The sequence below is a fragment of the Balaenoptera borealis genome (assembly GCF_965194805.1).
Source record: "Balaenoptera borealis genome assembly, chromosome: 18".
In the NCBI taxonomy this organism is placed as follows: Eukaryota; Metazoa; Chordata; class Mammalia; order Artiodactyla; family Balaenopteridae; genus Balaenoptera; species Balaenoptera borealis.
The window spans coordinates 12,288,663-12,310,747 of NC_138877.1; the positions used below are offsets into that span (position 1 = coordinate 12,288,663).

At 33.5% G+C, this 22,085-nt stretch overlaps 1 protein-coding gene across 8 annotated transcripts in view; it reads left to right on the top strand.

The window, feature by feature from the left end:
* Positions 1-22,085, top strand: part of NBEA (neurobeachin) — a 608,086-nt gene that overhangs the window by 144,797 nt on the left and 441,204 nt on the right. For all 8 annotated transcript variants that reach the window (XM_082365247.1, XM_082365248.1, XM_082365251.1 and 5 more), the window contains 2 exons: positions 1,278-1,370; positions 21,151-21,259. In XM_082365247.1, coding sequence (XP_082221373.1) covers positions 1,278-1,370; positions 21,151-21,259 — 202 coding nt within the window. The remainder of the gene's footprint in view (positions 1-1,277; positions 1,371-21,150; positions 21,260-22,085) is intronic.

Genomic DNA, 22,085 nt, shown 5'->3' on the forward strand with positions numbered 1-22,085 from the left:
ATAATTTTTCTATTGTCATATTTGTCTTTTTTTCATTACTGTTGTTGGTCCTTAAAAGTTCTGAAAATATACTTCAGTGTAAATTTATATTCATTTAAGAACTTGAGGCTTTTGCAAAAAACTATCTTCTGAAGGAAATAATCACTGTAGAGTTTACTTCTTCTCATAATGTATTCTTCAGTAGTATAATTTTAAAAAAGTATTATCAACAACGTATTATTTTATTTTTTAAAGTCTAAGTTACTGTTAAACGTAAAATAGATGTCATTAACTTTCAGTTATTTGTTCCCCTCTGTTAATGTCACTGAAATGACAGGAAAATCATACTGCATCTTCTCTTACCTGTCTTTGTGTTCAGCCTATATTACTTCACTTCAAAATATAAAATGGCATTTTAAGTTTTACAAAGATATTTAATAGAATAAAGCACACCCTAATTTTATAAGGTCACCACTGCCACCCTCAGAGAACCTTCTTAAATTGTAGAATTAGTTGCAAAAGAATGTAGTTATTATTGCCCCCTTCTACCTTATAGAAAAAATATTTGTTTTTATTTTTTGAAAAAAATGAGATAAAATTTTTGAAGTACATATAAGTATTATAATGAATATGACCCTGCTGTTATATAGGATTTGAAGTGACTGTGTAAGTTAGGTCATGTGTTAGTTTATTGTAGAAACACATTAGGGCAGGAACCAAGAATTGGAAATTTATGAGGAAACAAGTTTGCTTCTTCTGCGACTTCCTGTATAGCTGCTTTATTCCTTCTGTATATAGACTCACCTTTGTGAACAAAACAAGGCTGTCCTCTAGTTTCTCTTTTAAATCATTTCCTAATTCAAGAGCCCAACAAAGACTAGATATTGTTTCTCAGAACTCATTCCAGATTCTCAGAAAAGAAAAATAATTCGGCAGGTAGGTACCCATGGTCCCTTTAGCCATAACCAAGAAAAAAGGTCATTAAGTACGAATGTCAGGGGAAATTCAAATAGAAGAGGAAATGTGGCTTAACTAAGCATGGATCTTAAAATTGAAAGTGTTGTTTAGTGTGCTGGGAGGCAATACTTATGAACAACCAATCACACTGTCCTTTTGAGGATGTATTTGAAGTCCAAATTTAAAGAAAATTAATGTGCTTATTTCCAACTTTTTCAAAGAATTTAAAAACCTGAGAGGTCTTTTATGTTTTATATATTTATAGTTTATTTGTAAAGTATACAGTGCTTATATTTTTAATATTTGTAAGTGCTCAAAATATTTATTTGTATATATTTTAGGGTAATCTACAAATTATTGGCCTCTAAAAGTGAAAGTATTTGGGTTCAAGCTCTGAAGGTTCTGGGATACTTTCTGAAGCATTTAGGTCACAAGTAAGTTGATGTTTTTCACAATGAATTGTAGAAATATCTACTGAAACTGTATTTCTACTAGGTTTGTAACACATGAATTTGACTGGAATGATCTTACAATGGAAAATAATAACTTCTTGTGGTAAAAGTTGTAAAAATATTTTATGAAAGAATGGTTTTTTAATAGTAGTTTATAGAACAAAATCACATTTAAGTAATATGGTTTATTCCTATTGGCCTACTGGAAAGAAAATATTGTTCTTTTAAGGATATAATAAAATATTTCATCAAATAAAATAAAACACATAGGGATATGATTTTAAAGAAAACTCTCTTGACACAGGGAAATTGAGGTCTCCCTGAGAGCTGCTCTTTTGCTCACATGCTAAGTCAGTATTTAATGTCTGTCTGTATTCTTTTCTAACGTTGAGGCTTACTGTGATTTGAAGATCCGATAATATCTCTTCTTTCACCCAAAGTCCAGAATTTAGATGCTTTTAAAAATCACCTGCTGATATAATGAGTATTTTTCATACTATGTTGTCCTGTGCATGAATAGTCTTGTATAAATCCATTTTCTATACAAATGAGCCCAAGAAAGTAGTACTGCCGTTTAGTAATGATAGGTGGGGTTCCTCTCAGAACTTTAGAATTGCTAAATTTTTTTGGTATTTTGATTTACCAAGAGTTTATCGATAACACTGATGAAAACTGCACAACATTCAGATAAAACATCTCTAACATGCTAAATAGTCTAGAAGAGTAGATATTATTTTCATTTTGGTACCAAATCAGTGGTTAAGTAAGAGAGAACAGAGATATTATATATATTTATATATATATTATATATATATATATATATATATATATATATATATATATATATATATATATATGGAATAGTTCAACAAAACCAGGATTGTAGAAAAGAGTAATGTGCATCCGAGGAACTCTAAGTGTACTAGGTGATAGAATACTGGGAGTGAGAGCATATGCACCATTAACAAGAAGAGATAATGATCACTCATTTAACTTTGGTTAAGTAAAGGAAATTGACTGGGAATAATTAATAAAGGATTCTAACCCTATATGAAACTTCGTAAAAATTGTCAAGAAAACACATTTTAAAATGTAGAAATGTGGAAAAGATAAACAAAACTAACCAGTACATGAAGAACAGTCACTGGAAAATACTGCTATGGAGTACACAATAAGTTTGATTAAAAACTTTACCATAAGTTAAAAAAGTAAGAAATAAATGAATTGCTTCTGAGAAAGGGCAGCTACTAAACAGAATTTCAAGAAGTTGAAAGAACTGGTAGAATATCACTGAAATCTTGAATCATGAGCTAAGAAAATTTTGAAAAAAATTGGTGGAAAAAACTGTCACACAAAAATGGAATTGGAGGACACTCAAGGAAGAGAAACTCTGTGGATAGCATAGTAAGATACACGGAAGATAAAAGTGAAAACAAAGCAAATAATGTGTGTGGATGAATATATGAGAGTTCAGAAGGATTAAAGAGAAAATGATTGATACAGAAGGCACAGAAATTCCAAAAATTGCATAAATGGAGTTTCCAAATAAGAAAAGCAGACAATGTAACTAAACAAATATTTAAAGCTATAATTCAGTGAGGTCCTAATATAGATTTTGCCATCAGTATTAAAAGGGCATACTGTGTACCAGGAAAAATTTTCCTGAAATGGTCAGTATGAAAGTATACTATTGGATTTAAATATAAGTAAAAAAAAAGTTCTTTTTTCAGCAGTGCACAAATTAAAGGAAAAAAATTGTCTGGCCTTAGACTTCTCTATGACAACTTTCAATATAGAAAATGTAGATACTCAAGTGAAGAAAATGGAAGCCAAAGTATTCTTTAAATAAAAAGGGTGCTGCCAAACAATTTTTAACTGTATAAGGAACTGTTTTTCTGAATAATTCTTGAGAAAATTGCTGGGGGATTAAGTTCAGCCAATTAGGATTGACTGGACAGACTACAGCCAAGTACTACTGGTGAACACTGAATTAATTTAACAGTAAAACTAAGACTAAGACAAGTGTTTGAATTAGAGTAACAGACTGGAATTCCCTTTCTGTATGCCCTAATAAGGTAGAAATGCTACCATTATAATGAATTGAGAAAGGACTAGGGAAAGGAGGCAAGTAGACAAAGTTCAGAGAGTCAAAGGATATCCATGTAAGCTGACAAATTAGAAATGCAGGCCTATTGAATAAAATTGGATGGCTTAAGAGAGAGGAAAATTTGAGTAAATATGCTGATTTTATCCTTGCTCAGAGTAGGGAAATACACTTCCTAAACACATAGAGGACTTCTTATTCCTTTAGAGTTACAAAGATAAGCAGTTAAAACTGTAATGCTGACAAAATATTAAAAAACTGTATGATTAAAACTGAGAACAATACATGTAATGGAAATTTTTTAAAAATCCAGAAAATTCAGGAAGCATAACAAAATGACATATCTAACACCAAACATATCTGCTATAAAATAAATGTAAAAGTACTGAAAATAAAAGGATGAGTAAAACTGTACTATATAAATACAAATGAAAAAAAAGCAGGAATCATGATCTTAATATTGGACAAATTAGAATTCAAGCCAAAAAAGCAGTAAACAATATAAACAAAGATACTTTATAACATTAAAAGTTGAAACTTTCATGAAACAGAAATTACAGGAGAAATAATCACTAATAATTTAAAACATTAAAACACATTTTAATTCACCCCAATCCATAAAAAGGCAAAAGAGAGAGTAATCTAAATAATAAGGTAAATCTGATTAATATAGCTTGAAGTTGGTACCATATTGATAAAGATATAACTTCAAGTGCTCATGGAACATGCATGAAAATTTGACACGGTGTAGTAGGCATCAAAGAAAAATTCCAAAACATAGAGACAAAACAGGCAAGATTCTCTTGTTAACATGCTATAAAATTAGAAAATAGGAACAAAATCAGAAACCAAAGTTTCTTCTACCTAGACATTTAAAATTTATTAAACAACTTTTGTGTCAAAGAGAAATGCACACTAAAATTGCAGAATTTTTAGAAAACAACTTCAGAAAACCTGTGGGAGACAACTAAAGAAGTGCTTAGAGGATTATCATAGCTGTAGACCAATAGAAAAGAAATACAGAAAAAAAGAATTAAAATGTAAAAGTTAGATAAGAATAACAGAATAAATGGGAATAATAAATAGGAAAGTAGGAATTAATGATTTAGAAGACAGACAATCATTTAAAAATCTGATTTTTAAAAATCATGATAGAAATGGATAAATCACCATTAAGCAACTCAAGAAAGGGCAAAAATATGAATGTACAAAATAAATGATAATTTTCATAATTAATATAGAAATAGGAAATTAAAAGGATTTTACATGATAACTTTCATAGCTTTCCCTAGAAATTGATAAGACAGACAACCCAGTAGAAAAATAGGCAAGGATACAAATGAACAGCTTATAGAGGGAAATACATGTGGCACATAAACATATGAAAAGAGCTGATTTCTACTTGTAATAAGGGAAATATAATCTAAAACTAAAGTAAGACATCATTTTTCACACATTAGATGGATAGAAATATCAAAATTCAGCATCCATCTCTGTTAGCAAGGTTGTGGGAACAGCAAGCATCTCACACATTGCTAACTGGAGCATAAATTAGTATAACCCCATGTGTAGTGCAATTTATTAATTTTGATCAATGTCTGTCAAAATTACAAATACATATACTTTTTAACTCAGTAGTTCATCGCTTGCACATATGTGAAATGATGGCTATTCAGAGTTATTCATTGTTGCTTTGTTTATAATAGTAAATGTTACAAGAAATCTTAAATTTCTATTAATAGAGGATTTGTTAATAAATAAGTTATAGTTCATTTATTAAATAGAATACTATGCAGTTATAAACAAAACCAATGAGATAACTATATACAGATATCACAACTATATTGTTAAAAGATTATGAAAATAGTATAGATGGGTATGCATTAGATGCTATTTTTGTATAAAGAAATGAATATGAGCATATAATACTTATATTTGCAGTGAGAAAGTCTAGTAGAATTCATAAGAAATAAGAAATCAAGAACAGTGGCTTCTAATGGGGCGTTGGTAGAAGCGAAGGTGGATGTAGATCAGGTAAATATTTTAACCATGTGAATGTAACATATCGAAACAGTTTTTCAACAAAAAATTGTTTGAAAAACTACAAATATTAAATGTAAAAAGCACCTTTAAAATCTTGGAAGAATTTTCAGTATTTATATTATTAATGGAGTTGGATTAAGTAAAATCAATGACCGATTAGTTAAAATGAGGAGTTATTTACTGGAGCAGTGATGGAGCTAAAGGGCTAAGACTAACACTGAAATTAAGTGTTAGTTTAACTACTTACCTACACAATTCAAATGATTCCTATCAATGTGACTATGAAGTTAAATTTAGTAGTCAAAAAATAACACATAAAAGAAAGCATGTACAGCTTGATGGTTAATAGAGATAACTGGTTAATAAAATACAAGTAGTTCATCGGCTCAAGTTGGGCTGCCTAGGTTTGGATCCTAGCTTAGCCACATGTTTTCTGAGTGGTTTAGAAACATCTTTGAGTCTCAGTTTTTAACCCTATAAATGAGTGAGATCATACTGCTTCCCTCATTGAGTTTTAAGGATAAACGATATAATAGATGTAAAGAGGTCACAGTATATTGCTATACGTTAATTTAAATAGTTAACAAAAATGTAAGAGGTACAATTTAATGTGCAGTTTTGATAAAGGTAGAATATTTCTTCATTATGATAAGCTGACACCAAATATAAAAATGAAACACTAGCAGTTCAAATAGCAATCAGATGTTTCTACTATAACCTAATCATTACTAGTAATTATTATTCAAGATTTGAAACAAATAAAACACACAATCAGTAGCAGGAAATAGGTGTCATTGTTTATAGGTAGTTTGATTATATACCTAAAAACCTGAGAGAAGGCCACCGCCATGACGTCGCGCCAGGATGGCTGCGAGGACCCCACTGCTCGTGGCTCACTGGCCCCAGGAGGGGATCTGGGGGGACATTCCTAGCAGCTGCTCAAACTGTTCGTTTCCGGGATCCTCCCTGTTTCTCTCTGCTTGGCACTGGCTGCCAACATACACTTTTCCTTGGTGGAATGGAAACATTCATCTGGACGAGCTGACGAGCTCCAAGGCTGACTAAAGGCAACATCTGGATGCAGTCGCCAGGAGTTCTGGCTGCTTTGACCACATCTAGCAGCGATGCAGAAAGCCTTACCAAAAGCCCAGTGCATTCACTGTGAAGCTGCCCAACACTTTTAGCACACCTGGGGTCAGTTAGGAGGGCAAAATGTCAATGTGAGCAGGATGAGCTCACCCTGTGCCTTTCAATGATCTCAGACATTTGCCATCTACCCCAGGACATGCAGAGTACCATCTACATGCATATTGGATTTCGTGGATGTGGCGGGAGAAGGGGAGAAGAACATGTTTCTACCATCTTTATATAGTAAATAAGTAATAAGGAAAGACTACAGTCCATCTACTAGGGTGAAGTACAACTCCACTAACTCTGTGACTAAGCAAGTTATATAATATCGGCCTTACTCTCCTCGTTGGCAAAACAAAAATAATAATAGTACCTGCCTCATGAAGCTGTTGAAGACCGATAAGATGACAAATGTAAAATGGCCACACCAAGTAACTTCTCAAAGAATGTAGGCTAAAAGAATTAAGTTATTTTATCATATTCTTTCTGTGTCTTCTCCAACTTCTATGCAGAAAAGTTTCCTCCATTAAAAAACTTCAAACTTGATCTACGGTTCACCCTCACAACTAACCACATCTCCACTTCTTTATTTTTTTCTGATGTGGACCATTTTTAAAGTCTTTATTGAATTTGTTACAATATTGCTTCTGTTTTATGTTTTGGTTTTTTTGGCTGCAAGGCATGTGGGATCTTATCTCCCCGACCAGGGGTTGAACCCGCACCCTGCTGCATTGGAAGGCGAAGTCTTAACCACTGGACCGCTGGGGAAGTCCCACCATCTCCACTTCTTTAAATGTCCAGTTCCTTGAAAGAGGAGTCTGCACGTGTGGTCCTGCCCTAGCTCCCATTCACGCTCACCACCTGCTCCCTCCCACACAATAAGTGATGGAGATCATACGTCAACAGCCCTTGCCACCTGACTTGAAGTGTTTCCCAGGCTCCCCCACTGACATGCTGGACACAGGACTGGAGTGGGTCTCTAGAATGTGGACAAACACTATATTTGCCACTTGTGAGCAGAAACTTTGAATGTGCTCACTTCCTTTACTTTGGCCTCTTTCATTCTCGTCTTCTTCCATGAGAACAACATGGAAAGGAAAGGCTGCTGCTTTAGCCTGAGTCCTGGAATGAGAGGATGCCTTGAGCCCAGGAAAGCCCTCCAGAATTGCAGCCAACTCACAGGCTTCATTTCATTTCAGAAGGCAATAAATGTTTTATTCTGTTGGAAAAAAAAAAAAAAAACCTAAGAGAATCATCTTTAGAACTGTTGAAACATAAGATATCACCCAAAGTCAGCATGTCATTTGTGTATGGAGGAGTTGTTTGATAGCAAATCTGAATTGGGTTCATGGATGAAGCTAATCTGAAGTCTGGGTGGGGTAGTCTCTTCTATCACTGAGTTTATAATTTCTGTAAGTACCTAGGATACAGGTTGGGAGATAATCCATATACTTTAATTGTCAACTGAACTGGAGATAGGCTTGACATCTATCACAAATATTGAGAAGTCTGTTCTAAATAATATATGCAGCTATTCCCACCTCCTGAAGATGGAACTTAAGTCCCCTCTCCTTGAGTGAGGGATGGACTTACTGGCTAACTTCCAAAGAATAGCAAAACCTGACTGTTTTTCACTATTGAATAAGGTTAACATCACCAGTCATATGTCATGTTGATATCATGTATTCCCTGATGTAATATGATGAGAAGGGCACTTCATCTCTGTGATATTCTTCTAAAACATAAATAACCTCAGTCTAATCATGAGAAAGCATCATACACCCCCAAATTGAGAGACAGTCTACAAAATACTTAACCAATACTCTTCAAAACTGTTAAAGGCATGAAAAACAAGGGATGGAAAACTGCTACAAACCAGAGAAGTCTAAATGTAAAGTGGTATTCTGGATTGGATCCTGAACAGAAAAAAAAGGTCATGGTGAAATCTAAATAAAGTCTGTAGCTTAATTAATAATATTGTACTTATGTTGATTCTTAGTTTTGACATATGTACCATGATTAGGTAAGATGTTAACATATGGGGAAGCTGGGTGAATTATATATGGGAACTCTCTGTACTATCTTTTCAACTTTTCTGTAAGTCTTAAAATTTTCCAAAATAAAAAGACATATAAAGTTGAAAAACCCTACCTTTGATATATGCTTGAATAGAAAGCCAAACTGTTCCTTCATGGAGGTGGCTTAATTACAGTTATTTGCAGGACAGAATTCTAACAAATGGTTCAAACAGATGATCAGAATGCCCAATGCTATACCATACTAAAGCTATAATAATTTTAGCTTCTAAAAATTTTAAAGCACATACTATTTAATGTTTACTGTGGAAATAAAAATTTCTCAACCAAGTATGTTTGTTTAATGTCTTAACTTCGAACAATGTAACTTCTGGATGAATTCCCCAAGATAATCACACTCTAAAAGGCACTGTTGGGCTTCCCTGGTGGCGCAGTGGTTAAGAATCTGCCTGCCAGTGCAGGGGACACGGGTTCGAGCCCTGGTCTGGGAAGATCCCACATGCGGTGGAGCAACTAAGCCCGTGTGCCACAACTACTGAGCCTGCACTCTAGAATCCGTGAGCCACAACTACTGAGCCCACGTGCCACAACTGCTGAACCCTGCATACCTAGAGCCCGTGCTCCGCAACAAGAGAAGCGACCACAATGAGAAGCCCGCACACAGCAATGAAGAGTAGCCCCCGCTTGCCGCAATTAGAGAAAACCCACATGCACCAACGAAGACGCAATGCAGCCAAAAATAAATAAATAAATAAATAAATAAATTTAAAACGCACTGTTGGTAGTTAAATGAATCAACATGCTATTAGTTGTTTGTTACAGGCCTGTTACATGTTGACAGTTGTTTAACCTGATAGCGTCTTTCTTTTTTGGACTAGCTGAAATTAGTCCAGTTTATCTGGCAGAGCCAGTTGTCTGTTAGTAAAAAGTAGTGGTGCGGATTATGGGGATACAGCAGTTCAAAAAGAAAGCTTCCTCCTCATCTACTCTCAACTCCAAGCTATTTGGCTCTCTTCTGCCAAAATGTTGGCTCTTGTGTGTACAAATGAGTCTTGATGTTCTGTTGGGGTACCAGTAGAGAAAAATGGCAACTCGTGAGGGATTTTTCTCTCCCATGGGAATGACAAACAGCTGAAGAACCATGTTAGCAGCCTAAGGTAAAGACTAAAAAGCAGCAAATTTTAAGAGATGTTTTGATCTCAGATATCTCTGCCTCCCATTCTCTCTCCTCTCCTCCGTCTCTGTCTTCCAAGGAATATTAACACTGGCTTCTATTTAAGTTACCACCAGAATGCCAAGAGGTACCTGAATTGATGGGATGAATTTTCCCTGTCCTTGAACTTGTGGGAGTGTAAGGATATTGGAGTGCTAGGATGCTGGCTTCAGGACTTACAGCATGCTAAGTTTTGTACTACAGATCAGTGTGCTTAGAGGGATCTTTGCCTTACAACACCTGCAGGGATCTCATCATTTAAAATTCATAGCAGGGAGATCTAAGTGCAACAGTGTGAAAATGGAAGACAACAACTCAGTTGAAGGGGCATAGCAACCAGAGACAGGAGATAAGAGAGAATCATCAAATTATGTACCCAGTGAACTAGAACTAGTGTGGAAGCTATCATGGAACCTTTGAATTTTACCTTTAAAAAGTGCATCTGAGATTCAAGTAGAGCACCAAAGGTGACATTCTGCCTCTTTATATCATTATTTTTCCCTATTCACCCAAATTAGTGAACTGGAAGATCTCAAAGCATGGACAAAAAACATAAAATGAGAAACTATATAAAGGCATAGGAGACTTAACATGTGACTAATAAGAATAATTGGAGAAGAAAAACGATGGGTAAAACAAGATATCCTGAAACACTTTGTACCACTAAGAACTTAGAAATGTTGGGTAAAATATAGCAAAATTCCTTTCAGATGTAACTGGGTACACAAAAGTAAGGGAAATTCTCATATGCCAAAAATGAAGATCAAACATAATAGAAGTTATAATTCTTAAGAAACAAGATCATATTGAAACTAACCATTCAGCTTTTAAACAAATAATCAGAAGTAACTTCTGGAAATGAAAAGGCACTAACTAAAATTAACAGCTCCGTGGGCATGTTAAACAGTTTATACAGAAATTAATAAAGAATTGGTGAACTAGAAGAAATGAAGACATTATGTAAAAGAATCACCAAGAGACAAAGATGATAAATAGGAAAGAAGTTTAAGGATATAGAGAAAGAATGAAAGATTTCATAGAATAAAATATCAATACCTAGGAATAAATTTAACCAAGGAGGTTGAAAGATCTTTATACTGAAAACTGTAAGACATTGATGAAGAAAAATGAAGAAGACACAAACAAATGGAAAGATATACATGCTCATGGATTGGAAGAATCGATATTGTTAAAATGTCCATACTATCCAAAGTGATCTACATATTTAATGCAATTGCTATCAAAATGCCAACGGCATTTTTCACAGAAATAGAACAAATAATTCTAAAATTTGTATGGAACCACAAAAGACCCTGAATAGCCAAAGCAATCTTGAGAAAGAACAAAGCTGGAGACATCACACTTCCTGATTTTAGATTATAATCCAGATTTACAGTATTCAAAGCGGTGTGGTCTTAGCATAAAAACAGACATATAAATCAATGGAATAAAATAGCCCAGAAGTACACCCACACACATATGGCCAATACTTTATGACAAAGGAGCCAAGATATACAGTGAGGAAGAATAATCTCTTCAATAAATGATGTTGGGAAAACTGGACAGCCACATGCAAAAGAAGGAAACTGGAACTCTAGCTTACATATTAGATAAAAATTAACTCAAAATGGATTAAAGACTTGAACATAGCACCGGAAAACATAGGGGGTAAGCTCCTTGACATCAGTCTTGGCAATGATATTTTGGATTTAACAACAAAAGCAAAAATAAACGAGTGATTGTATCAATCTAAAAAGTTTCTGCACAGCAAAGGAAACTCAACAATATGAAAAAGCAACCTACTAAATGGGAGAAAATATTTGCAAATCATTTCTCTGATAAGCTATCAATATATAAAATATATAAAGACTTCATACAACTTAGTAGCAAACAAGCAATCCAATTAAAAAATGGACAGAGGATCTGAATAGACATTTTTCCAAGGAAGACATACAACAGGTACATGAACACATGCTCAGCATAACTAATGCAAGTCTAAGCCACAATGAGATATCACCTCACACCTGTTAGATTGGCTGTTATCAAAAAGAAAAGAGATAACAGTGAGGATGTAAAGAAAAGGGAATCCATGTGCACTGTTGGTATGAATATAAATTGGTACACCCACTATGGAAAACACTATGGAGATTCCTCAAAAAATTAAAGATAGAACTACCATATAATCCAACACTGTCACTTCTGGGACTATATCCGAAGGAATTGAAATCACTATCTCAAAGAGATTTCTGTACCCCCATGTTCATTACAGCTTTATTTACAAATAGCCAGGACATGGAAACAACCTAATTGTTCATTGACAGACGAATGGATAAAGAAAATGTAGACACTTAGATCGTAGTTTTCTCTGTTTCTGTATATAAAATGGAATAATATCCAAAGAAGGCATTCCTGTCATATGCCACAACTTAGATGGACCTTGAGGGCTCTATACTAAATGGAATAAATCAGACAAAGACAAATACTATATCATCTCACTTATGTGTGGAATCTGTAGAAACCTAACTCATAGAAACAGAGAACAGTTGGGGGTTTCCCATAATCTGCAGGGTAGAGACTGGGAGAAATGAGTGGATGTGGTCAAATGGTACAAGCTTCCAGTTGTAAGATAAATGAGATCTGGGGCTGAAGTGTACAGCATGGTGACTATAGTTAACAATACTGTATTGTATGGTATTTAAGAGCTGCTAAGAGAATAGATCTTAAACGTTTTCATCACAAAAAAAAACCTTGCAACTATGTAAGGTGATGGCTTAGCTAAACTTGTGGTAATTATTTTGCAGTATATACATGTATGAAAGCATTATGTTGTACACCTTAAACTAATGCTATGTTGTTATATGTCAATTACATCTCAATAAAACTCGGGAGGAGTGGAGCTGATAGGCAGTTGTAACAAATTTACCTCTCTGTTGGAGGGTGTTGATAGTGGGGAGAGGCCATACATACATGGCATACATGGGGCCACCCAGGGGAATATGGGTAATCTTTGTACTTTCTGCTCGATTTTGCTGTGCACCTAAAACTACTCTAAAAAATAAAATCTGTTTAAAAGCATGTGTTGGGGGAGAAGCTGATAGGGAAATAAGAAACTAAAACAAAGTTTACTTGTTATTGGGGCAGTGTGAATGAGGAGGAAAGGGTATGAGTTGGGTTTGAAACCTCTCTGTATCTTTTTATGTCATCATTATTTTTTACCCAGGTAAAAGTATTACGTATTTTTAAAACTGAATAATAAAAGCTGTCAGACCAATATTTAAATAGACCAAACTAAACTTTAAGGGAAAAAATTTAATGAAGCTAAAGAGGGGCATCATGTAATGAAAAAGGTATAGTTCACCAGGAAGGTAAAACAATGTCATATTTATATATGCTTAACAGCATAGATGAGGTATAGAAAGCAAAACTGACTAGATTTGAAAGATAAATCAAAATAGTTTAGAGGTTTTAACATATTCTTTTTAAAAGAGCCATCACAAACAAAGTATAAATTTGAACCAAAAAAATCCATTGGCTTGATTAGCATATACATTCTCCTGAAGAACAGACAAAACTATTCAAATGAGGCCATAAAAATTGACTCCATAAATTTAAATAAATTATTATCATATAGATGACTTCTCACCCACAGTGTGATTAAACAAGAAACCAGTGATAAAAATCGAACTAAGAAAATGGGGATATACATATTTTAAATAACCATAACATGACATCGTTGTACAGATAATAAAATGCTTAGAATCAAAAGATATTAAAATGTTTGCATATTTATACTTTTGAGAGTTGGCCTAAGTGGTATTGGAGGCAACTTACAGCTCTAAATATTATAATAAATGAGGAAACATGTTTTGTCTTTTTTTCCTCTAGATTCTAAATGTTATGCTGAACGTAAGAGTACTTTAACATTAGGATATCTTTTAATATGGTCTACTTATTAACAAATTACAGAATAGCTATATAATCGTAATAATGGGTACAAAAATTTTTTTCTAAAATTAATTACACATTCATCATAAAAATTCTTAGGAAACCATGAATATAAAATGATTTATTTTACCTGATAACATATATCTACCCAAAACTTAACACAGACCTATTTAGTGGTGAAATGTTAGAAATAATCCTTTGCATAACTAACAATTATCAAAGGCTGTTTTCACCACTCCTGTTCATCATCATGTTGAATAATACAATGACATTTATAGGACACTCTACCTAAAGACAGCAGAATTGTTTTCAAGCTTCATTTGCAACATTCTCCAGAATATAGTATAGGTTGGGCTGTAGTACATAAAACAAGTTTCAGTAAATCTAAAAGAATTGAGGTCAAACAAAATATGTTCTTTGACTACAGCAAAATTAAATTAGAAATCAACAACAAAAAAGAGATTTGAGAAATTGCTAGATAGAGTAAATAGCACACTTCTAAATAACTCCTGGATCTAAAAAGAAATCACAAAGAAAGATAGAAAATAATTTGATTTGAATAAAAGCAAAACCACAACACATAACAACTTATTGAATCCTAATGCATTGCTGATGGGAATGTAAAATTCTCCAGCCGTGTTCCAAGAGGGTTTTCTAATTTCTTAAAAAATGTAGCACTTATCATACAACCAGATATTTCTATATTTAGGTGTCTGCCCAGGAAAGATGACATCATATGTTCACATCTAGACTTGTGCATGAATGTTCTTGGTGCCGTTATTCATAATAGGCAAAAACTGGAGACTATCCAAAATTCCACCAGTTGGTGAATAAATAAATGAAATATCATATGCCCATATGACGGAATACTATTGCACAATTGAAAGGAAATGAATTACTGATGCATACTATGACATGAATGAGTTCCTAAAAACATGCTAAATGAAAGAAGCCAGATGCAAAAGACTATATATTGTATGATTCCATTTATATGAAATATCCAGAATGCAGGTTGGTGGTCACATGGGGCTAGTGATGGAAGTGGGGATTGCCTACAGATGGGCACAAGGGAACTTTTTAGAGTCATGAAAATGTTCTAAAACTGGATAGTAGTGATGATTGCATGACTCTATAAGGTCTTTAAGAAAGCACTGGCTTGTACACTTATAAAATTTGTGAATTTTATGGTGTGTATATTATACCTCAATAAAGCTAATAAAAACTTGAAAAGCAAAATTTAAAACTCTTAGCAAATGTAGGATAATAGTGTTATCACCTTGGATTAAGGAAGGGTTTGTAAACTAGTAAGTAAACATACATGAATCATCTAGGGAAAAGTTGATAAATGTGATCATTAAAATATAACATGTTTTAAAACCATAAAAAAGTGAAAAGACGAGCCACAAAGTGAACGATGATATTTGCAGTTTATTTGTAATACAGTGGGTTTGTATCCTGACCCTATGAAAAATCATGCAAACTAATAAGAAAAAGAAAAACCATTAGGAGCATGAAGAATATAAACAGTTCACTGAAGAGCAAACTTGATTTGGCTAATAAGCATATGGAAAGATACTCGACTTCGGTAGCAATCAAAAGTACAAAATTTAAAAGTTACCTTTAATACCCACTAGGGTGATAAGCTTTAAAATTTTTGACAGTATCAGGTGTTGGCAAGGATATGCATAAGAGACTTTCAGATCACTGGTGGAGTTGTATAATTGTTACAATCACATTGGGGAACAATTTGACTATTTTCAAAAAGATGAAGCTACTCTATGACTAATTATTAATTGTCTCTGTGACATAGAGACACTCATGTATGTGCACAAATGCTCAATGTAACATCATTGGTAATAATGAAAAGTTGGAAACGACGTAAAAGAATATCAGTAGGATAACAGAAATGAATTTAGGTATATTCATACAATTGGATATATTCAGCTTTGAAAATGAATTAACAGAAGTTAACTTTCATAAACCTAATACGAAGCAATAAAGCAAGTTGTAGAAAGGATGTATAGTAGTGATATAATTTATCTAAACTTCAAAAATATGAAAAAATAAAATAATAAATAGTTTAGGAATAGGTACATATCTAATAAAAGTATAAAGACACGCATGGCTATATAAATGCAAATTCATGATATCATTTACCCCAAAACATAGTGAAAAGGATGGGCTCATGGACAGGTACCCAGAAGTGCTTATTTTAATACTTTATTTCTTAAGTTGTAGTAATGGTGGCTACATGAGTATTTATTATATGATTTCCTTTCTTTTTAATAAATCAGATCTTAAAAAAATAAATGGGTAAGGAAAGGTCCCTAACAGAAAAAGAATTCAGAACTTCGTTGGCATTATAGAAATCAGATGTGATCTGAAAGCACAAAATAGAATCAGTTGAACTTGAAGTTAAAAGTTCAAAACAAAAAATTAAAAGACATTATACATTGATGAAAGGCACAGTTTAAGTAGATGATGTTATGGTCATAAGCCTCAAAGCATCAAATATTGCATTCAGATATGTAAGGCAAACCATTAGAGATGCTATAAGTAATTGATAAGATACAGTAGTCTAGACAGTATTTCTCCTTCAGAATGGGGACAATTGAATAGATAACATATAAAGATATAGAGAAATTGAGTATATATTCATAAAACTTGACTCAGTAGATATATGTTCAATCTTATATGCTTTGAAAATATACTTTATGGCTATAGGATATTTACTAAAATAAAAAATCATGTCCTTGACCATAAAGTAAACAATGTGGACACAGTAGAGATTTTACTGGCACCATTTTCTGACCGTAAGGTAATAAAATTAGAAATTAAAAAAAAGTTGAGCAAAAAAATTTCAACAATTTAGAAATTAAGAAATGTTCCCAAAAACCTGCTAGTGAAGAGAAGATAATAAAATGAAAATAAGTTCTTTAAAATTATCTATGCATCATAGCAAAAACATACTCAGAAGTAAATACTTCCAATATTGAAGAATAAAGATCATGATAGGAATGTATACTCATATTACAGCATTGATTAAAGGACAACAGAGTAAGCTAGGAAGTACAAATTAATAAAGATGAAGACTAGCATCAAGAAAGAAAATAAAACAAAAACTGTTGAAGGGATCACTGACTACAAGAGTGATTTTATTGAAGGAATCAATAAAATGGATAAAACTTTTTCATATCTCGTTAATATAAAATGAAAAAATTTGGGAATGAAGAAGGGCCTTCAGAATTATAGGCCAGATTATAGTAATTATAAGAAAATATGTTATGACAACATACAAGATATTCACTTCTAGTCCTTGGTAATAACATCATTTTGCTACAAATATTTTTAAATACTTATTTTTTTGGTTCTCTATACATATACATATTACTTCTTCCATCAAATAAAAGGTGGGAAGAGTAAGATCACTAATAAACAAGGTAAAAGTACAGGTGCACAGAACATAATTCTGTTTTGCTTCACTAGTAATCACTATCTGATATTTCAACAGAACCATGCTATGGTCCTTTAATTCATAGTTGTGTTTTGATACAATTTCTCATAAACACTGACAGATGCATGTACTATTGAGTTCCTATAGCTTATCCATTCTTAACCTCAAAGTAAAAGGCTGAAGAAATTTAGGTTAAAACCTCAAAAAATTTTACAATTCTCCTGATAGATTAAAGGAGTTTGAAAAGTATAATAGTGTCCATTATTTGAATAACTAATGATTCTTAACTATAGAATAATGTATAGAATAGTAGCCTAAAATGATCTTACTTTCAGTTTATTAGAAAGGAAATTGAAAATGTAAATAATATTTTAATGTATTTCCTGAAAATCATGAAAAAATTTAATAGCTGCAGTAAGGAAGAGCTATAGCACGTAGCTTAATTGAAAGACTCAATTAGATAAAGATAGATTTGTAATGAACTGAACTTATAAACCTAATGCAGTTTTGATAAAAATTCCAAGTTTTCTTTAAAAATGTTCAAAAATTGTTGTAAAGCTAACTCAGGCGAACAAACAAGTAAAAAAAAGTCAGTGAAAGATTAAAAAATAAATATAATGAGTGTGTATTGTGATAAGTCTAGTAGACCTTATACTAAGGAATGAGCTAAAAAAAGAGGTGAATAGCAACCCCAGGTACACATGCTAATGTATGTATGTTTAGATATGAGGAACATTATTAAAATGTGAATTATTCAATAATTAGCAGCAAAAAACTGTTTAATTTATGAATTGGAGAGTCTTACCCCAAACCATGTTTCCTCTCTCATCTTTTCTCCCCAAGCCCTAATCTTTGCATTTGACTGTTTTATTATTATTATAATACATAGGATTGGTGAAACTGCTGGTAATTTGTACCTTGATGTTGGAGTATGAATGTACATATTTTTGGAGGTCATAAACTTCAAAGTCTCATAAAATAAAATTAAACTTAAAAGTTTTAACCGTATAATTTTCATTACAAGAATTTATCCTAAGGAAATGACCACGGATATGCCGAAGGATTTATGTAAAAGGGCAAAGTTTTGTTTATGGTAGAAAAAAATTTGAAAACATAAATGGCCAACAGTAGTGAATGGATAAATTATGCTACATTCTAGTTATAAACTATATTTAATAACTGAAATTTTAAGACACAATATGTTGTTGTTTTACCGGTGACAAGCTACAAATTATCTTATGTAGAATTATTTCCATTGTATTGATATCATCTATATCTATCTATCATATACTTATGTGCAATGTAATTAGTCTGAAAGAACATCAACTGATATTTATAATGATTATCTCTGGGTTATAGAATTATGGGTTTTCTTTTTTTTCTTTGTCCTGTTCCAACATATTTTCTGAATTTGTTACAAGAAGTATTTTTTGATCATCCCCCCCAAAATACTTGTTTTGTGAAGAAGGAAATTAGGATGTGTTTTGTTTTGTTTTGTTTTTTTCCACCTCTCACCCCCTTTCCGGCCCCTCACCCAGTCCCTGCAGTCTCCTCCGGCTTTGGGGAGCGTTCTGCCCGCTCCCTCCACGTGCGAGCCCCGCGCAGTTACCCCCCCTTCCCGGGACCCGCACCTCAAGCCTAGGTTGTGTTTTTAATGGAATGTTTAGTAAGCTAATAAATGTGTAATTTGTATGAGATTAAAAGGTTACTCTTTTAAAAAAATAGGTTGCACTCAATCCAAGTGGGCAGAAATCCTATAAAATTTAAAAGGTAAAGCAGCTAGGCACTAAAGTCTGAAGTCTATTTAGGTCTTAAAGTTAAACAGGTTCAAGTTGTTAGTTTCTCGAATATATACCCTAGTGAAGCCTTTCTGAACTGAATACATAGAGCTGGGTCTTTCATTAGACGTCCTCTGGGAAACAAAATCATGTGATGTACGGGGCCAGCATGCCCACTTTATGCCTGAAATGATGGATGCCACTTTTGGCTATCTCTTGATTGCTGTGAGACAGCATTTATTGGTGAGCATTGTTTCAAAGAAAACTGCAAGAGGAAGCTGACTCATCTTTTTCCTGGTATGTGCAGTATTCTTCAAGTCCCCCTAAGAGGTAGAATTAAGCTGCTCTGTAAACATTTACTTTGGAGGAGATAGGCAAGAGAGCGTGAATTTCTTTAGTAGTTGAAATTATGGTGTCCCAGTGAAGAAATTACTCTATATTCCAGATAGCCTAATTTAAATGACTTTTACCAGCTCCCTGTATCAAAGAGATATATCAAGAGATATACATTGACATTTGTTTTTCTTTCTTTTTTTTTTTTTTTGACATTTGTTTTTCTTGATTGGGAGCAAATGAAAGTGTCAGGCTTCCTTTCCTTAGGTGTGGCTTGAGTTGGAAGAGACTAAAGCCTTCCCCTTCATAATCTCAAAATATCCATCTGTCCTGTTATTATTATGTTTTTTAATGACCATTTGACTTTTTCCAGTCTTACTTAAGTGTTTTACAAACACAGCCATTAGACACTTGCCCTAGCTTCCTTTTGGATTTAGGTAATTGCTGTTTCCTTCTCTGGGCTGAGGAGGATTGGGTGCGGGGAAATAGCTGTCCTGCCTCTTTTGTTGTGCAGTGTGCAGCTTGAAGGCTGATGTTAGAAGAGAGGATTTCCAGGTGAGTGGTGCCCAGATAAATGGTTCATTATTTGATTTGTGCATTAATTAAGGTAGCAATAGCTCCTGTAACAAACAGTGAAGTTTTAGTAACTTACCAAACTCGTAGTTTCTTTCTTATTCACTTAAAATCCAAATGGGTATCCTCAGCAGTTGATGTTCTTCAAGCTGTGCTTTAGACACCCAGGCTGCTTCTTTCATCTGGTACCTCTGTGTCTTCATCATAAGGCTCCTGTGCTGCTGCCTTGAGGAAGAGCATGGAAGAGTACATGAGTGTGTTTTCTGTAGCCCAGGCCTAGAAATGATCCACAGCTTTTCTTCTCGGATTCCATTGGCTAGAACTGAGTGGTACACATAGCTGTAAGAGAGGCTGGAATTACAGTATAGCTGTGGGCTCAGGAAGAAAGGAACAAACGTTTGGTGATTACCTAGTCAGTTTGTGTTATAGTTGCCAAATCCACACAGGGAACAATAGAAAATCAAGGTAAGAAATGAAATACTGAGCGTTGGGGGCCAAGAAGTTCCAGATCTTGACTTCTAAGAAAGTGACATGAATGAAAGGCATGTAGTAATTCCCTGGGCTAGAGCTAAGTGTTCCAGGAGGACTTTAATAGAGCTTTCTATTCTAAGTATGGATTTGGTAGGGGAGCAGTTAAATGGGCCAACAGTTAAATGAGCCACAGATACAGGCAGTAATGAGTTCCCTTTACTTCTGTCGAATTATTTTGCTTTCTATTCAGTTTTAACCATACTTATAAATTTTTGTTATTAAAGTTTTACATAGATTATTTCATAGACTTTGGACAGAAAGGATTTGAAAATTCTGTTGTCTCTGTGTTAAGGGAAACTAATAATTTAACCTAAGAAAATAACTCCTAAATAGCTATTAGAAATTTGAAAATTATAGCTGTCAACATTTATACAATGTTTTATAATTTGTATACTTAATGTTTTAGTTTGTGCGGACATTCTGAGAAGTGTTTAAATAGTAGTCTTGGTATTTTAGAAGACAGCTATGCTATAAACTGTCATTTAATAGATGGAAGTTAGTAAACATTACTTATGTAATTCTGTATCTGCTTATAGATTTTACTGTTTATCCTAACATCATGTGATTAGAAAATCCAGTGTGTTTCCTAGTATGAATTATTTTTTGCCCCTGTTTCTCCAGGAGAAAAGTTGAAATTATGCATACCCACAGTCTTTTTACTCTTCTTGGAGAGAGGCTGATGCTGCATACAAACACTGTGACTGTCACCACGTACAACACACTTTATGAGGTAAAAACTTAAAATGTGTGATGCTAATTTTAAATGTGTGCAGTGGAAACCCTCTATGTGATTGGAATAGCAGTTGGTCAGTTAATCTAAAAAGGCAGTAATCCTTTAAAAAAAAAAAAGATGAACACGTACTTAAAATTTTGTTTAAAACATATCCATGTACATTTATTTGCCAATCTTCTTATGTTGGGCCTAGGCATTTTCTTTGAGTATGGGTTGGCTGATTGGCTTTGCAGAGTTTTTCTCACATAAATCACACCCATTATGCATTATTTATTTGTTCTTTCCCTCCCCTTACCCTCCCCGCTTTTCCCTCTCTCTGTCTCTGTTGTGTAGCAACTACTAACATTAACCTAGAGTTGAGACTGGGATAAAATGTAGGTAAGAATTATTTTTAAAAATGGTATCTGGAGAAACTTTAGATCCCATCATCTCAATTCAGAAATCCTTTTCTTAATTATTTCTAACAGATGGCCATACAAATTGGGTTCATTATTTTCTGTGAAATGTGTGTACTACCTCATTTTAAATACCAGTAAAATATTAGGAATGTTCTCTTATATTAACCTTCATTTTACTTTCCTGCAACTGATTTTCAGAGGTCCTACTTCTTTTCTCTAGCGCAAAGATTAGCAAACTATAAACACCTGTCTTTGTAGGGCCTCGAGCTAAGGATTGTTTTTATGTTTTTAAATGGTTGAAAGTAATCGAAAGAAAAATAATGTATGACATGTAAGCCTTATATGAAATTTAGATTTCAGTGTCCATAAATAGTTCTGTAGGAACATAGCCATGCTCATTCCCTTACGTATTGCCAGTGGCTGCT